We start from the raw sequence: 13709 nt of genomic DNA, 5'->3' as shown, positions 1-13709 counted from the left end.
ATTAGGTTGAAATCTCATGAACACAGATTAGGTTAAAAAAATTATTCGAAGTATTAGAAACCAAATCCTACAAACCAAACAGAGGAATGGATTTCAAATCCAATCCAATCCAAATCCCATGGAATCCAAATCCCTCAAGGGAATCCAAATCCCTCAAAAACATTCCCGCAAACCAAACGCACCCTTATGGTTTTAAATTCGGACAATCCAACAAACCAAATGTGAGATTAAAATGGATTTGAAATCCAAATTCTCTCAAATCCATTTCATTTCTGCAAACTAACAATCCACCATGTGGGTATAAGTCTTACCCAAAACCCGATTGGGTTTTGTAATGTTTTGCCCCGATCTGATCCGACCCGATGCATGCTCACCTAAATAGAATATTTGAGATTTTTGGAAACTTAATCTTACGATTAATCCATTTAAAACGAGTGAATTACAAATTTAGTCCCTGTGGTTTGTTGAGAATTTAGATCAGGTCCCCCAAACGAACTAATTACATGTATGGTCATTGTGGTTTCACTTTTGTTATGGATTAGGTCTCTTTATTTAACGCCATTAGCGTTAGCCCCGTTAAGTCAAGTGTATTTTAGTCCTTTTACTTTTTTCTTTTAATAAAATAAAAAATATTTAATTTATATATTTATTAAAATTAAATTATATATAATATCTATATAATTATTATGTTATACATTGTTACATTATTTGTAAATATCATATCTATACATATACAAACCAAAATCACCATTGTCCTCCATCTCCCTCATAACAACCTTTACTCCGGCAGACATCTTCGTCCAAATCCATCGCTCTCTCTTCTTCTTTCCCTCGACATCTATAACCCATTGAACCAAATATGTGAAGAAAACCGTCTCCAAATCCAACCGCACCCCTCCCATTGACCCCCATTCCATCCATGAAATGAAAATCGACATTCTTACACGAAAACAACAACGAAAACTAATTTAATTCAACTTTGATTTGTTTGTTCGTGAAACCTATTCATCGATCAAATTGGTTCTCATTGTTAGCATTGGCGAGACATCGGGGTGTTCCACAAGGAACGATCAAAAACCCATCACCACAACTAACATCCTCGGATTAGTGTGGAGGATAGGGAGGAAGAAGAAGATCACTGTCTTTAAAAATGAAATCATTGATCTGGAACCATATATAGATCTACATTTTCTATTATGTGACTCTTATTTTGATTTTTAATGTACTTCTTTACCTTATGAGCGAACATGTGTGAAGTTTCTCTCTAAATCAACAAGCAAGATCGATGGAAACAAAAACAAAAGATCAAGGATTTTGTGATAAAAAAGTGTGAGGAAGATCGACGGTGAGGAAGAGGGTTGATGGAGTTGGTTGAAGGTGAGGAAGAGGGGTCGATGGAGTTGGTCGACAGTGAGGAAGAGGACTCGTCGACTCAATGGGAGTGGGTCGATGGTGAGGAAGAGGGGTCGATGAAGTTGTAGTCTTTTTAACAATGGAGTTGTAGTTTATGTGTGTGTGTGAGTGTATGTATATATAATATGAACTAATAAATGAAGATGAAAGAGGTCATATTACCCTTGACTTAACGGCGTTACAATAAGGGACCCAATCTAAAACTAAACTAAAACCACAATGATGAATCTGTAATTAGTTTGTTTGGGGGGACTTAATGCATGATTTTGATATAACCACAGGGACCAAATCTGTCATTACTCATTTAAACAAATCAATTTAAAATTAACACCAAACCCTAAGGGGCGTTTTATTCATAAGATTCAGATAGAATTCCAAAAAATTGGAATGATAAATTCCATTGAACAAATCTATATGAACGTCAAAACAATCATCTACGTACTCAATCTAGAACAAATTTCACTTTTTACGCACTTTAATAAACACTTATTAGCGGAAAAAAACTTTTTAAGAAAATACATCGAGAATTATATCCATAACTGAGTATTATGTTTTTTTCATAGAAATTTAATAAATCAACTAAAATAAACAGTTAATTTATGACAAAACACACAATGGTGATCATTTTAACTATCAATATTTCATGTTACATAACTTGATTAAAACAAGGGCAAAATGCACAAAATAACAATCTACTTTCATAAATTTTTTTATTATAGCATTGTACTTTCAGTTTTTTTTATTATAGCAATGTACTTTCAAACTATTTTTTATTAAGACGTTGTACTTTGAAAATTTTACCCATTATAGCATTGGGTAACCTTTTGATTTAAATTTACCCATTATACTAGGTTTCCATGACACCTCATTGTCCACATAGGCTGTCCACATGTACTATAGTGATGTGACTTTCTTACTACATCATTGTACTTTCAAAATTATTATATTATAGCATCTACTAGTTCTTATTAAACACTGTATTTTTACTTTTAATATTTAGATATTTTACATGTTATTTAATAAATATATTAAATGCATTAAAAAAATTCTAAATTATTCATTAATATACCAATATCAATAAAACCAGTAGAACACAACTTACTTCGCTAACATTTTTAAAAAATATGCATTTTTTGAAAAAAAGAAAATAAGAATTGTTCATTTTTTACCAAAAAATATTATCTTTTAAAGAATATATTATATTTGTTCAAAAACTTTTTACTTGACGTATAAATATATTAAATTAATTAGACTTTTTTGAATTATTTATTAATATAACAATATTAAAAAATTGTAGATAACAATTTATTTTGTTAATATTTTAAAGAGAACTTTAAAATATATGTATTTATTTAAACAACATAAAATAGGAAAAATTACTTTTTTTACAAACAAAATATATCTCGAAAATAATGTTTCATATTTATTTATTAAATATTTTACTCCAAGAATATTTAATTTGAATGCAACTTAATAAGAAAAAGTAAAAAAAATTAAATGTTTTTTTAGATCATAGCAATGAAAAATGAAAATCACTAATAATAATTTGAAATAGGTTTTTATTTTAATTTTAGTTTAGTCATCAAAATGATGTGGCATCTACATCACCTCATTAAAGCCACACAAGCAAAAAAATCAAAGGGTTAATCGGTTTAAAAGGTAACAGGTTACCCATTGCTATTATGGGTAGATTTTTTAAAGTACAATGCCTTAATAAAAAATAATTTGAAAGTACATTGTTGTAATAAAGAAAAACAAAAGTAGAATGCTATAATAAGAAAATTTATGAAAATATGTTGCTATTTCATGCATTTAGCCCTTAAAACAATGTAATTAGCATAATTATCATGTATAATTATACGATAAACGAAGCATTAGATAGTTTACGTTTTCAACGTCGCCAAATAAGCCAGGGCCAAAAGCTATCCCAAGTCCTACTTAAACATTTATCAATCTTTTTCTACACGATGATAACTACCATGAATTTCAACTTTTTTAAAGTAGGTATTAAAATAAGTTGACATGCTTTATTATTTTTCAAACATTTGCTAGTTTACATTGTTGTTGTCTTTGGAAAAACGTATGTGAAATTTGGTTGGTTAGAATCCAATAAAATTTGAAGAAATTGAAAGGTCAACTCAATTGACCAAATTTAATTAATGCGTTTAGTTCATTGTTTGAGTTTTAGCAAGGAATTCAAATCCCAGATATGATGAAATGTAAACTCCTTGGGTTCTAATAGGAACTACGATTCCTTCATCTCATTTGTTTAGAAAACTATTATACTCTTATATTTACTTCATTCTATTCCATCCCATATGATTGTCACCATCGCTGCCGCCACCACCATCACCGTTGTCGTTACCACTGTTGCCTTCATCCTCGTCGTCGCTGTAGCCTCCGCCACCATCGTCATTGCCCGCACCACCACTAGCATCGACACCATTAACGCCTCCACCCCACCACCGCTACCATCGACGCTACTACCGCTTCCATCCCACCATCACTGTTATATTCAACGAATCAAACAGACAACTTCGAGTTCTTTTGACATATTTCATTCCAATTTTTACCAACCAAAAACATGGTCGAAACATGATTAAATTTCATTAAAATTCACTTGACAAATTCCATTTTGTGAATGAAATACCACCTAAGTCTTAACTTGGCATATGATTTAATTAAAATCATCAAAAGATAATGAAAATTCTTATAATACCTTTTTACAAAACTAACATCTCTAACAAATGTGTTAAAATAGATATTTTAGATATTTAAGGTATATTTTTACTCTAACAACTATGCTATAACATATGTTTAAATAGAGAAAAAAAGAGAGAGAAAAAGTAGAAATCTCTAAAACTCTATATTCAAGAGAGATAAATAATATTTAATTATTATAGGAGACATTAAAATTAAATGTTTAAGAAAGAGAAATAGTATTTATACTATGTTATAAATTATTTGACAAAAACTTTTAAAAACTATTTTTTATGCATGAAATACTGTTTATTGATGCATATTACTTAAAATTCAAGATTACAAGTAAATTATGTACAAGTACAACTTATTAAAGCTCAATGTTTGAATTCGTGTAACTAACTGCGAATAAACATAATCAAATAGAGGATAAACATTTCATTTTAAAATATAAAAAATATAAAATATAATTAAGATAATTATCAATTTCGAACAAAATAATTAATTATTATCTTTATAAAAAAATTATATTATTAAACCAAATATAAGTTACTTCGTCATTGAAACTAAATTAAATTATAATAAAAAAATTGAATATTACACATAAGTGAGGAATTTTAAATAGTTAATATGATATTAATGTCGTATTATTTTTGTCAAATTTTTATGATAACTTTAAATTTATATTTTTTTAAAAAAATAAAAACATTATCACTTTTCCAAAATCACATAAGACCATATAATAATATCGACCAAGATAAAGAATAAAATGAAATATTAAAATCAAGATGTATCCCACTGCATTGTGCGGGTACCCTTCTAGTTATATCAAAATATAATGAATATTTTATTAATATTAGTTAATGATTGAATTGCTAAAATAAAGTAATCGTTGGAGTTGAATGTAATTTCATTTTAAAAATTTATGCAAAAACACCCGAAGATAAATATTATAACATAGTTGTTGAAAATATTTTAAAAGAATCAGATTTCATGATATTTTATAACGAAAAAAGATTAATTTGTTTTAAAAAAAATGTGAAGTAAGTATGGATATATAAAAATAGGCGAGTGGGTTGTGCAGAAGGACATAACATGATTGGGATTCTTGAAAACCATTGCAATCGGGAGTGTGTGTCCATCTTGACCGTCCAATTCAAGAAAACAAGGAGTCACAAGAAAGATCCAATTCCCTTCACGCATCATCAATCTGAATTCGTGTTCATAACCACGACACAGGTAAACAATAATAAACCCTAAAAAAAAAAGATAAATAAAAGAATTTATTAGAAAAAGAGATTGAATTCAATTTCTCCCCAATTTCTCGGCTCAACCATGACTTTTGTTGAATCAAGAAACAAATCCATGGTCCTCCCCTGCTAACACAATAAAATGGTAATTAAACATCTAATTAAATCAATGCTTTCCCTACAAAACTTTAAGTTGGTTGGACCAGTCTTTTTGTAAAAATATTTACTGTTTTGCCTCAAAAATTAAAATCCAAACCAAACCCACCTCAAATTTCCTTACAATTTCATCATCCCACACAAGACAGAACTGTGTCTAATGAATCCTACACAGGTATTCATAACCAAGAAGACGTGTTGTTTGGGATATTATCTAGGGTTAGGTTTTGTATTTTTATTATGTTTGCCGTTTTGTTAATACATATGTTTTTGTAGGTTGCTTTCAATTTGGGTATTTACTTGTATACAAATATGTAATCCTTATCTGTTTTTGATGAATATATGTAATCCTTATCTTGTGTTCATGTGATTTCTTTTCTGGGGGTTTTCCCTTATTTTCTGATCCAATTTTTTCTTGCAGTTTTTTAGGGATTTTGACCAGGTCATGCTTGTATTGTTTTTATTGAAAGTGGGTTCTGAGTCTGTACTGATTTTGTTTTGTTTTGTCGATTATCATTCTGTAACCCCAAACTGATTGATTGATGTTTGCTGGGTAATTTTGGGAATCTGGGTTAGGGCAGGTTAGATCAGATCTGTTGTGTTTTAATTTGTTATTAATTGATTAAGCTTTAAATTGACTATTGTTTTTTGATTTCACTTTTTAATCACTTGTCATGTATTGGATTCTTAGGGTTCATTGAAATGATGAAAATCTAGAACTATGTTCAACATCTGGGCCTGAACTGCATTTGGCTAAAGAAGATTGCACTCTCTTTTGGGGGTAATGAATATTCATGTCCTTTGAACTTTTAGTTTGTTTTTAGTTGCACACACATACATATATTCACCATTGATGAGATCCGCTGTTATTATTGCTCTGCACGATGTTCAATCGATGGTGTTTGAATGTTATTGTAATCATGATCTATTGATTTATGAGTAGCTGTGTTCTTAAAGTTATTAAGGACTGAATACAAATATACATTTATTGAACTTACAAGAAACAAGGATAAGCAACAAATGATGAAAGAAAATGTATAATCAAATGTTATATTTTATATCAGTTTCATCGCCTTATAAGAAAACTAGTTGGATATACAAGTCTTTGTAATTATAATGTGATTATTATAATGATCGTGATGCAGGCAAATTATTCAGAGAATCTTAAACAAGCGTTTCAGTGAAGCATTCTCATGATGGGGACGGAACTCATCAGGCATCACGTTAAAGAAGAGAGCATGGATATTCCTTCGATTCCACCAGGGTTTGAGTCTCTTACGGCCTTTTCTTTGAAAAGGGTTGAGGATAGCAAAGTTGCATCTACTAGTTCTGTTTCTGTGAGTGCTTCTGAATTGCAGCCAGCCAAGAAGGAACCAGGGCTCGAACAAAGTGATGATGAAAAGATAAAGAGGTCAATTAGGCGTAGACCTTGGATAAACTACAGCCAATTAAATAGCAGTTCGGGAGACGAGTCTGAATCTGAGCAGGTTGGTCTTCACATTTTGTTTTCTAATAAATAGGTGTATTCATAGTGTCTGAATAATATTGTTTGACTTGAGGGTACTGATGCAGAATCAAACTTCAAGTGCTCGGATGACTAAGGGGGTTATTCGTGGATGTGAAAAGTGTAGTAACTGCCAAAAGGTTCTCCAACTTGATACATTTTATAGTTTGAACTTTGAATTACTGTTTTCATTTATGCTTAAGCTAAAAATTTAAGTTTTCAGGTCATTGCAAAATGGTGGCCAGAAGAAGCTCGAAGGCCCGATCTTCTTGAGGCTCCTGTATTTTATCCAAATGAAGAGGTATATATTTTTTCTCTCTAGTTGATGTTCTTATCCTTATAAAGTCATTCTTTTAAACAGTCAAGAAACTGATATATCGATGTTTCTAAAGAGACTTGGTTCCTGCCCTTATACAGTCAGATTCATGACTGAATGTAATTGGTTTTCAGGAGTTTGAAGATACTCTTAAGTACATTTCAAGCATACGTGATAAAGCTGAAGCATATGGCATTTGCCGTATTGTACCACCTTCATCATGGAAACCTCCATGCCCTCTTAAGGAAAGTGCTGTATGGGAAAATTCGACATTTGCTACTCGTATCCAGAGGGTTGACAAACTTCAGAATCGGGATTCGTTGAGCAAAATGTGTAGACCTGGTTGCAATAAGAAAAGGAAGAAGAGAAGATGCACGAAAGCAGGGATAGATCAAAAGATTTATGGATCGGATATTGCAGCTCCTGCTGATGTGATGGTTCCTGAAGCTGGTTTTGGTTTCGAACCTGGTCCAAGGTTCACCCTTGGAGAGTTTAAAAAATATGCAGATGATTTCAAGACCCAGTATTTCAGAAAAAACGAAATGATGACAGATGCATGTGGGAACTCTGTTATCCAAGATCAGTGGGAACCCTCTTTAGAAAATATAGAGGGTGAATATTGGCGCATGGTAGAGAGGCCTACCGAAGAAATTGAGGTATCTTGCTAAACATAGTATTTTTGGCTTAATTACCAAAAAAAACAGGAATAGTGTTAGCCGTTCATCAATTTAGAAAGTAATGGTGACCGGTTGATCAATTTGGCCAACATTTGTTTCAAAATTGACTACAAAAACACACTGGCGTTGGATAAGCATCTGCTGTGCCAAAATGCTTATACGCATTATTTGACATTCCAATTTGTTGCCAGATTTTTCATTGGAGTTGTTAATTAGAGAAAGGAGATGAATATATTTGTCAGATTGGCCAAAATATGATACGCTGTTGGATTGGCAAATGGCCTATGATACATTTGTAAAATAAACCTGTTTTTACAAACTGCATTAAAATGCCACGTACTTTGTTCAGTTCCTCTTTTATGGAACGTACTTCCAAAGCCTTCATGTTGGTACCTCATATGTCATCTCAAACATTTAGGTATCTGGTTTACATATGAGAATACATGAAAATGCTATGTACTTTGGTTCCATTCCTATTTTGTGTAACATACTTTGGTCTAGATTTATAAGATATTACATCTGAGGTACCAAAATGAAGGTTTTGAAAGTACGTTACCAAAAATAGGAATTGGTATGTTGCATTTTCATGCAATTTGTCCTTTTTAACCTGGTTGCATGATGTTTTTTCCTCCAAGTGATATGGTTTATCTTGCGACATTTTAGGTGCTTTATGGTGCTGATTTGGAAACTGGTTCATTTGGTAGCGGGTTCCCAAAAGAAACTTGCCAAGTGTCAGGGTCAGACGAAAAGTACGTTAGATCTGGTTGGAACTTGAATAACTTTCCGAGGCTTCCAGGCTCACTACTCTCCTATGAGAGCAGCGATATATCTGGTGTATTGGTCCCTTGGTTGTACATTGGAATGTGTTTTTCTTCTTTTTGTTGGGTGAGTGGATCCTGCTTTCTATTTTTTCCTCTAGCACTTCTCTGCACCATTGGATGTTATAAGATTTAATTGTTTTCTTGTTTTCTCTTCCTACTGGACTTGTTTCTGAAAACAGCATGTTGAAGACCATCATCTATATTCGATGAATTACATGCATTTCGGTGCTTCAAAGATGTGGTATGGCATACCGGGGAAAGATGCTATTAAATTGGAGGCAGCAATGAGAAAGCATTTGCCTGATCTTTTTGCGGAACAACCCGACTTGCTTCACAAACTGGTGAGAAATATGTTTTAAGTTTATGATTCTTGAATAATAGTAATTACTGTTCTTTTTAATGGTGAAACACACACATCACTGTCTCTTGCAAGGCTTAGACCTCTAAATTTCTGGTTGGTGTGCCTTCAACCACACTGCCTTTATGCAGTGTGTGACATTATCAATTTTTTGTGATAAGACGTGGCAAATAGGTAATTGTAACTTAGAAATTCTTGAAAAACAAAAATCTTGCAATTTCGGATGACATCCCAAATGGCAATAAATACAGCTTCCATGAGATCACATTGATGTAGTTTTCTTTCCTTGCTTTTTTCTTTTTCAAATTATCTGAGATTTTCTAAGATTTAATCTTGTATGCTCTTTGGTAATTACAAAAGAGGTTCTTTCTGTAAAATATACAGAGATTATGAGCTCTAGTGAACTTGTTTCCTGTAATGCAGGTCACTCAACTCTCTCCATCCATACTAAAATCCGAAGGAGTTCCTGTTTTCCGCTGCATTCAGAATCCAGGAGAGTTTATTTTGACCTTTCCTCGAGCATATCATTCAGGATTCAATTGTGGCTTCAACTGTGCAGAGGCTGTGAACGTGGCTCCTGTTGACTGGTTGCCTCATGGGCATAATGCCATTGAGCTCTATCGTGAGCAGGGCCGAAAAACTTCCATTTCTCATGATAAACTGTTGCTTGGAGCTGCAAGAGATGCAGTGAAAGCTCATTGGGAACTTAATTTACTCAGAAAGAACACACCTGATAACTTAAGATGGAAGGATGTTTGTGGGAAGGATGGGATCCTATCCCAAACACTTAAGGTAATATTTTCGTCATGGACTATACATATATGCTATTTATGTAGGCTGGCTTTTCATATCAAAAGGACATTTTTTCCAAATTTGAAATGGAATTTTTACAAAATTAACACCCAACTTTTATCAGTTTTTAGAAACTGAATGTGCAGCTGTGCATGGAAGCATAAAACGACATCTTACAAGTTTTTAGGCGTTAGGCTACTGTTCACACAAGGGTCTAATGTCAAGTCTTCTTAATGAAGGCGTAAATGGCATAACCTTATGCCTTCCGTTTTTATGGTTCATCTTTTAGACTAATCTAAGTCAGGATCTTCTTCGAGTTATGCTAAAAATGTTATCTTGTGCTTCTTTTTAGCTAATTTGAAACTCGTGCAATTTGGTGGACATACCTTGAATGACTTGACATTCTTAACGTGTCATTTTCTTCTTAGGCGCGTGTGGAAATTGAGCGTGTGAGGAGGGACTTCCTTTGCAACACTTCCCAGGCGTTGAAGATGGAGGCAACGTTTGACGCCACAAGTGAAAGAGAATGTAGTGTTTGCTATTTTGACTTGCATCTATCAGCTGCAGGTTGTCACCATTGTTCACCCGATAAGTATTCATGCTTAAATCACGCAAAACAGTTTTGCTCTTGTGCTTGGAGCGCAAAGTTTTTTCTTCTCCGCTATGACATCAAAGATTTATCTATTTTGGTTGAAGCATTGGAGGGCAAATTGAGTGCCGTATACAGATGGGCAAAACTTGATCTTGGACTTGCTCTAACTTCTTACGTATCTAAAGACACCTCACGCTCCCCAGAGCTCAATGGCAAACAATCGTGCTCCATTTCAGGATCACCAGCCAAAGAGGTGAGTTCAGTACCATCTGTTGCTTCACTGAAAGGGAAAACAGAGAGGGTCCAAGATTTCTTGAACCCAACTGGGGTTGGTGGTAGGATGGGTTCAAGATATTCAAAGGAATCATCAATATCGCTTAATTCTTTACATGAAGATGAAACAAAAAAATCTAGTTCTAAATGCAAGAAAGAGATTGCGTCTTCGGCAAACAAGCCTTTGGTTGTTGGAAATGATGTTATATTGCTTAGTGATGATGAGGGTGAGGACTCTTCCCTGCCACTTAATCAAGCCGTTACGACTGATCCAGTTTCTGGGCGCATTGGAAGTGAAGATCAAGTGAAAGAAGATGCCCTCAAGTCCCACCCGGAAAACCTTTCTTGCCACAGAGTTTTGTCGGAAAATACCGTCCCCTCTACTACGAAATCACAAGCTCTTACAATTACAAAGGAATCCAGTAACTTAAATGGGGAAAATACAGGTGGGGTGTCTCAGCCGATACCAAAATCTGGCGGTGGGATACTTAACAATGAGGAAAAAGTTGTAATTATTGGATTATATGCTAACTCAAAACCAGCAGACAATGTACAAACTGCATCAGGAACTCAGTCTTGCACCCAAAACCATCCGGAAAGAAACCCTCGCCAGAAGGGTCCTCGCATTGCGAAAGTTGTCCGGAGGATAAACTGTCATGTTGAGCCTCTGGAATTTGGTGTGGTCCAATCAGGAAAGTTATGGTGCGATAGTCGTGCCATTTACCCTAAAGGTATAATATATCACACAGTAAAACTTGTAAGCTTCACCAATTATTGTTGTTCTCTGAAGAATGCCATTTCTAAATATTGTCATTTGCAGGTTTTCGGAGCCGGGTTAAGTACATAAATGTTTCAGATCCTACAGATATGTGCTACTACGTTTCAGAAATTCTTGATGCGGGAAAGAATAGACCTCTTTTTATGGTAATTGAGAATCATTTATTACTTTATGCCTAACCATACTGAATAGGATTTGGTCCTAATGCAATCAAAACTAAAATTTGATCGCAGAATTAGAATCTTGGGATCGTATCCTACTTGTAGGTTGTATCTCAACAACTTCGATACAGTTGGCTCATGGATTTAATCTGCAACTCTGACGATGAATTTGCGCTTTTCTTGTCTCAGGTTTCGTTGGAGAAGCATCCAAACGAAGTATTTATTCATTTATCGGCTGCAAGATGTTGGGAAATGGTTAGGGAGAGAGTTAATTATGAGATCTCAAAGCAACATAAGTCGGGAATACCGAATCTTCCTCCTTTGCAGCCTCCTGGGAGTCTTGATGGCATGGAAATGTTCGGTTTTTCTTCGCCTTCCATCTTGCAGGTAAACTTGCACAATGTTCCCAAACTTCCAATTCTAGCATCATCATACTTATTTCCCATTGTCTCATCATGATTTATTGATGCTTTTATGAAAGTTACGGGGTTTCCTTTAAGGATTCAGTGGGTAGAGGGTCCACCTCCAGCTAGGATATACTGGGCTCGTTCGGTTTGGTTTTAAAACAAATAGAAAAGCTTCATTGTTCTTTCTAGCAAGTTATGTTTACCAGATTTCGCTTTTTTCTTGACGTCTGTAGGGTATTCAGTCGATGGACAGGCATCGGCTATGCACAGAGTACTGGGAATCACGGCCTTTTCACTCTCAATCCCATGACCAAGCTGGAAAGTCGTCGTCAAAGATTCAAGATCCAAACAATCCCGAAAACAATGGTTTGACTAGCGAGGTTGATACTGTTGTCTCGGGCTTCTTCAAAAAGGCGAATTTGGAGGAGCTAAACACGTTGTTGAGTGTTTTGAGTAGCAATGATTCAACTGGCGGGGTAACTAGACTTCTGAAGAACGAGATTGGCGGACGCCCGAGATGACGATATGTAAAGATCTCCTGTTTTTTTTTTTTTCACTTTGTAAATCCATTGATATGATCTTAGTAACTGGCAGTTGGATTCAGCTAACCTGCTTGTTCTTGGCGGTAGGTTTTTTTGTAGGGGTTTTAACATATAGAAAATTGTCGTTGTTTATGTTCTTTTTTTCTTCGGGATTAGTATTCATTTAAAGAAACCAAGATTCATTTTTGAGGTTTCTATGATCGTTGTTACACTTTTGAGTTTCATTTATACTACAAAACAAACGGCGGATTTTTCCGGTGGATCCCTAATTAGTGGCTGATACGGCCGTCGATGATGGTCAAGTAGCTCTTTCCGTTTCTATGTTATCTGTTGGTTATCTATCTATATCTATAATCTATACTATCTTATAAAACATTTGGCTAAAACTCTTAAAACTCTTAAACTCGTTCATCCCTATCCGATTTCATCTCTATCCGATTTCATCTCATATCTGAATTCGTGTAACTAACTGCAGATAAACACAATCAAATACAGGATAAACATCTCATTTTAAATATAAAAAATCTAAAATATAATTAGTATAATCATTAAATTCTAACAGAATACTTAATTATTATCTTTATAAAATGTTATATTATTAAACCAAAAATAAATTATTTAATTATTAAACTTAAATTAAGTTATCTATACTATCTTATAAAACATTTGGCTAAAACTCTTAAAAACTCTTAAACCCGTTTATCCCTATCCGATTTCATCCAATATCTGAATTCGTGTAACTAACTGCAGATAAACACAATCAAATACAGGATAAACATCTCTTTTAAAATATAAAAAATCTAAAATATAATTAGTATAATCATTAAATTTTAACAGAATATTTAATTATTATCTTTATAAAATTTATAATATTAAACCAAAAATAAATTGTTTTATTATTAAACTTAAATTAAATTATATAAAAAAATATATATTCTATATTATAAATCATTTGACAAAAACTCTTAA

At 33.5% G+C, this 13709-nt stretch overlaps 1 protein-coding gene across 12 annotated transcripts; it reads left to right on the top strand.

Annotated features, from left to right (window-relative positions):
- Window positions 1-5223: 5223 nt before the first annotated feature.
- LOC112516650 (putative lysine-specific demethylase JMJ16) lies at window positions 5224-12926 on the top strand. Of its 12 annotated transcripts, XM_025123870.1 has the most exons (14): window positions 5530-5694; window positions 5941-5988; window positions 6211-6300; window positions 6665-7006; window positions 7092-7163; window positions 7247-7324; window positions 7474-7995; window positions 8680-8901; window positions 9017-9178; window positions 9619-9987; window positions 10416-11583; window positions 11673-11776; window positions 11981-12178; window positions 12432-12926. In XM_025123870.1, exons 4-14 carry the CDS (start codon window positions 6713-6715, stop codon window positions 12717-12719), a joined length of 3477 nt encoding a protein of 1158 aa, XP_024979638.1. In that variant the 5' UTR covers window positions 5530-5694; window positions 5941-5988; window positions 6211-6300; window positions 6665-6712; the 3' UTR covers window positions 12720-12926. The 12 variants fall into 12 exon arrangements, with proteins under 12 accessions (XP_024979630.1, XP_024979647.1, XP_024979638.1 ...); XM_025123862.1 differs by lacking the exons at window positions 5530-5694; window positions 5941-5988 and adding an exon at window positions 5224-5352; XM_025123879.1 differs by lacking the exons at window positions 5530-5694; window positions 5941-5988 and adding an exon at window positions 5455-5508.
- Window positions 12927-13709: the final 783 nt, after the last annotated feature.

This window comes from Cynara cardunculus, assembly GCF_001531365.2.
Source record: "Cynara cardunculus var. scolymus isolate 2C chromosome LG 1, CcrdV1, whole genome shotgun sequence".
Lineage (NCBI taxonomy): Eukaryota > Viridiplantae > Streptophyta > Magnoliopsida > Asterales > Asteraceae > Cynara > Cynara cardunculus.
Note: the sequence above shows the minus strand (reverse complement) of the source record. Positions and strands in the feature narration are given on the sequence as shown.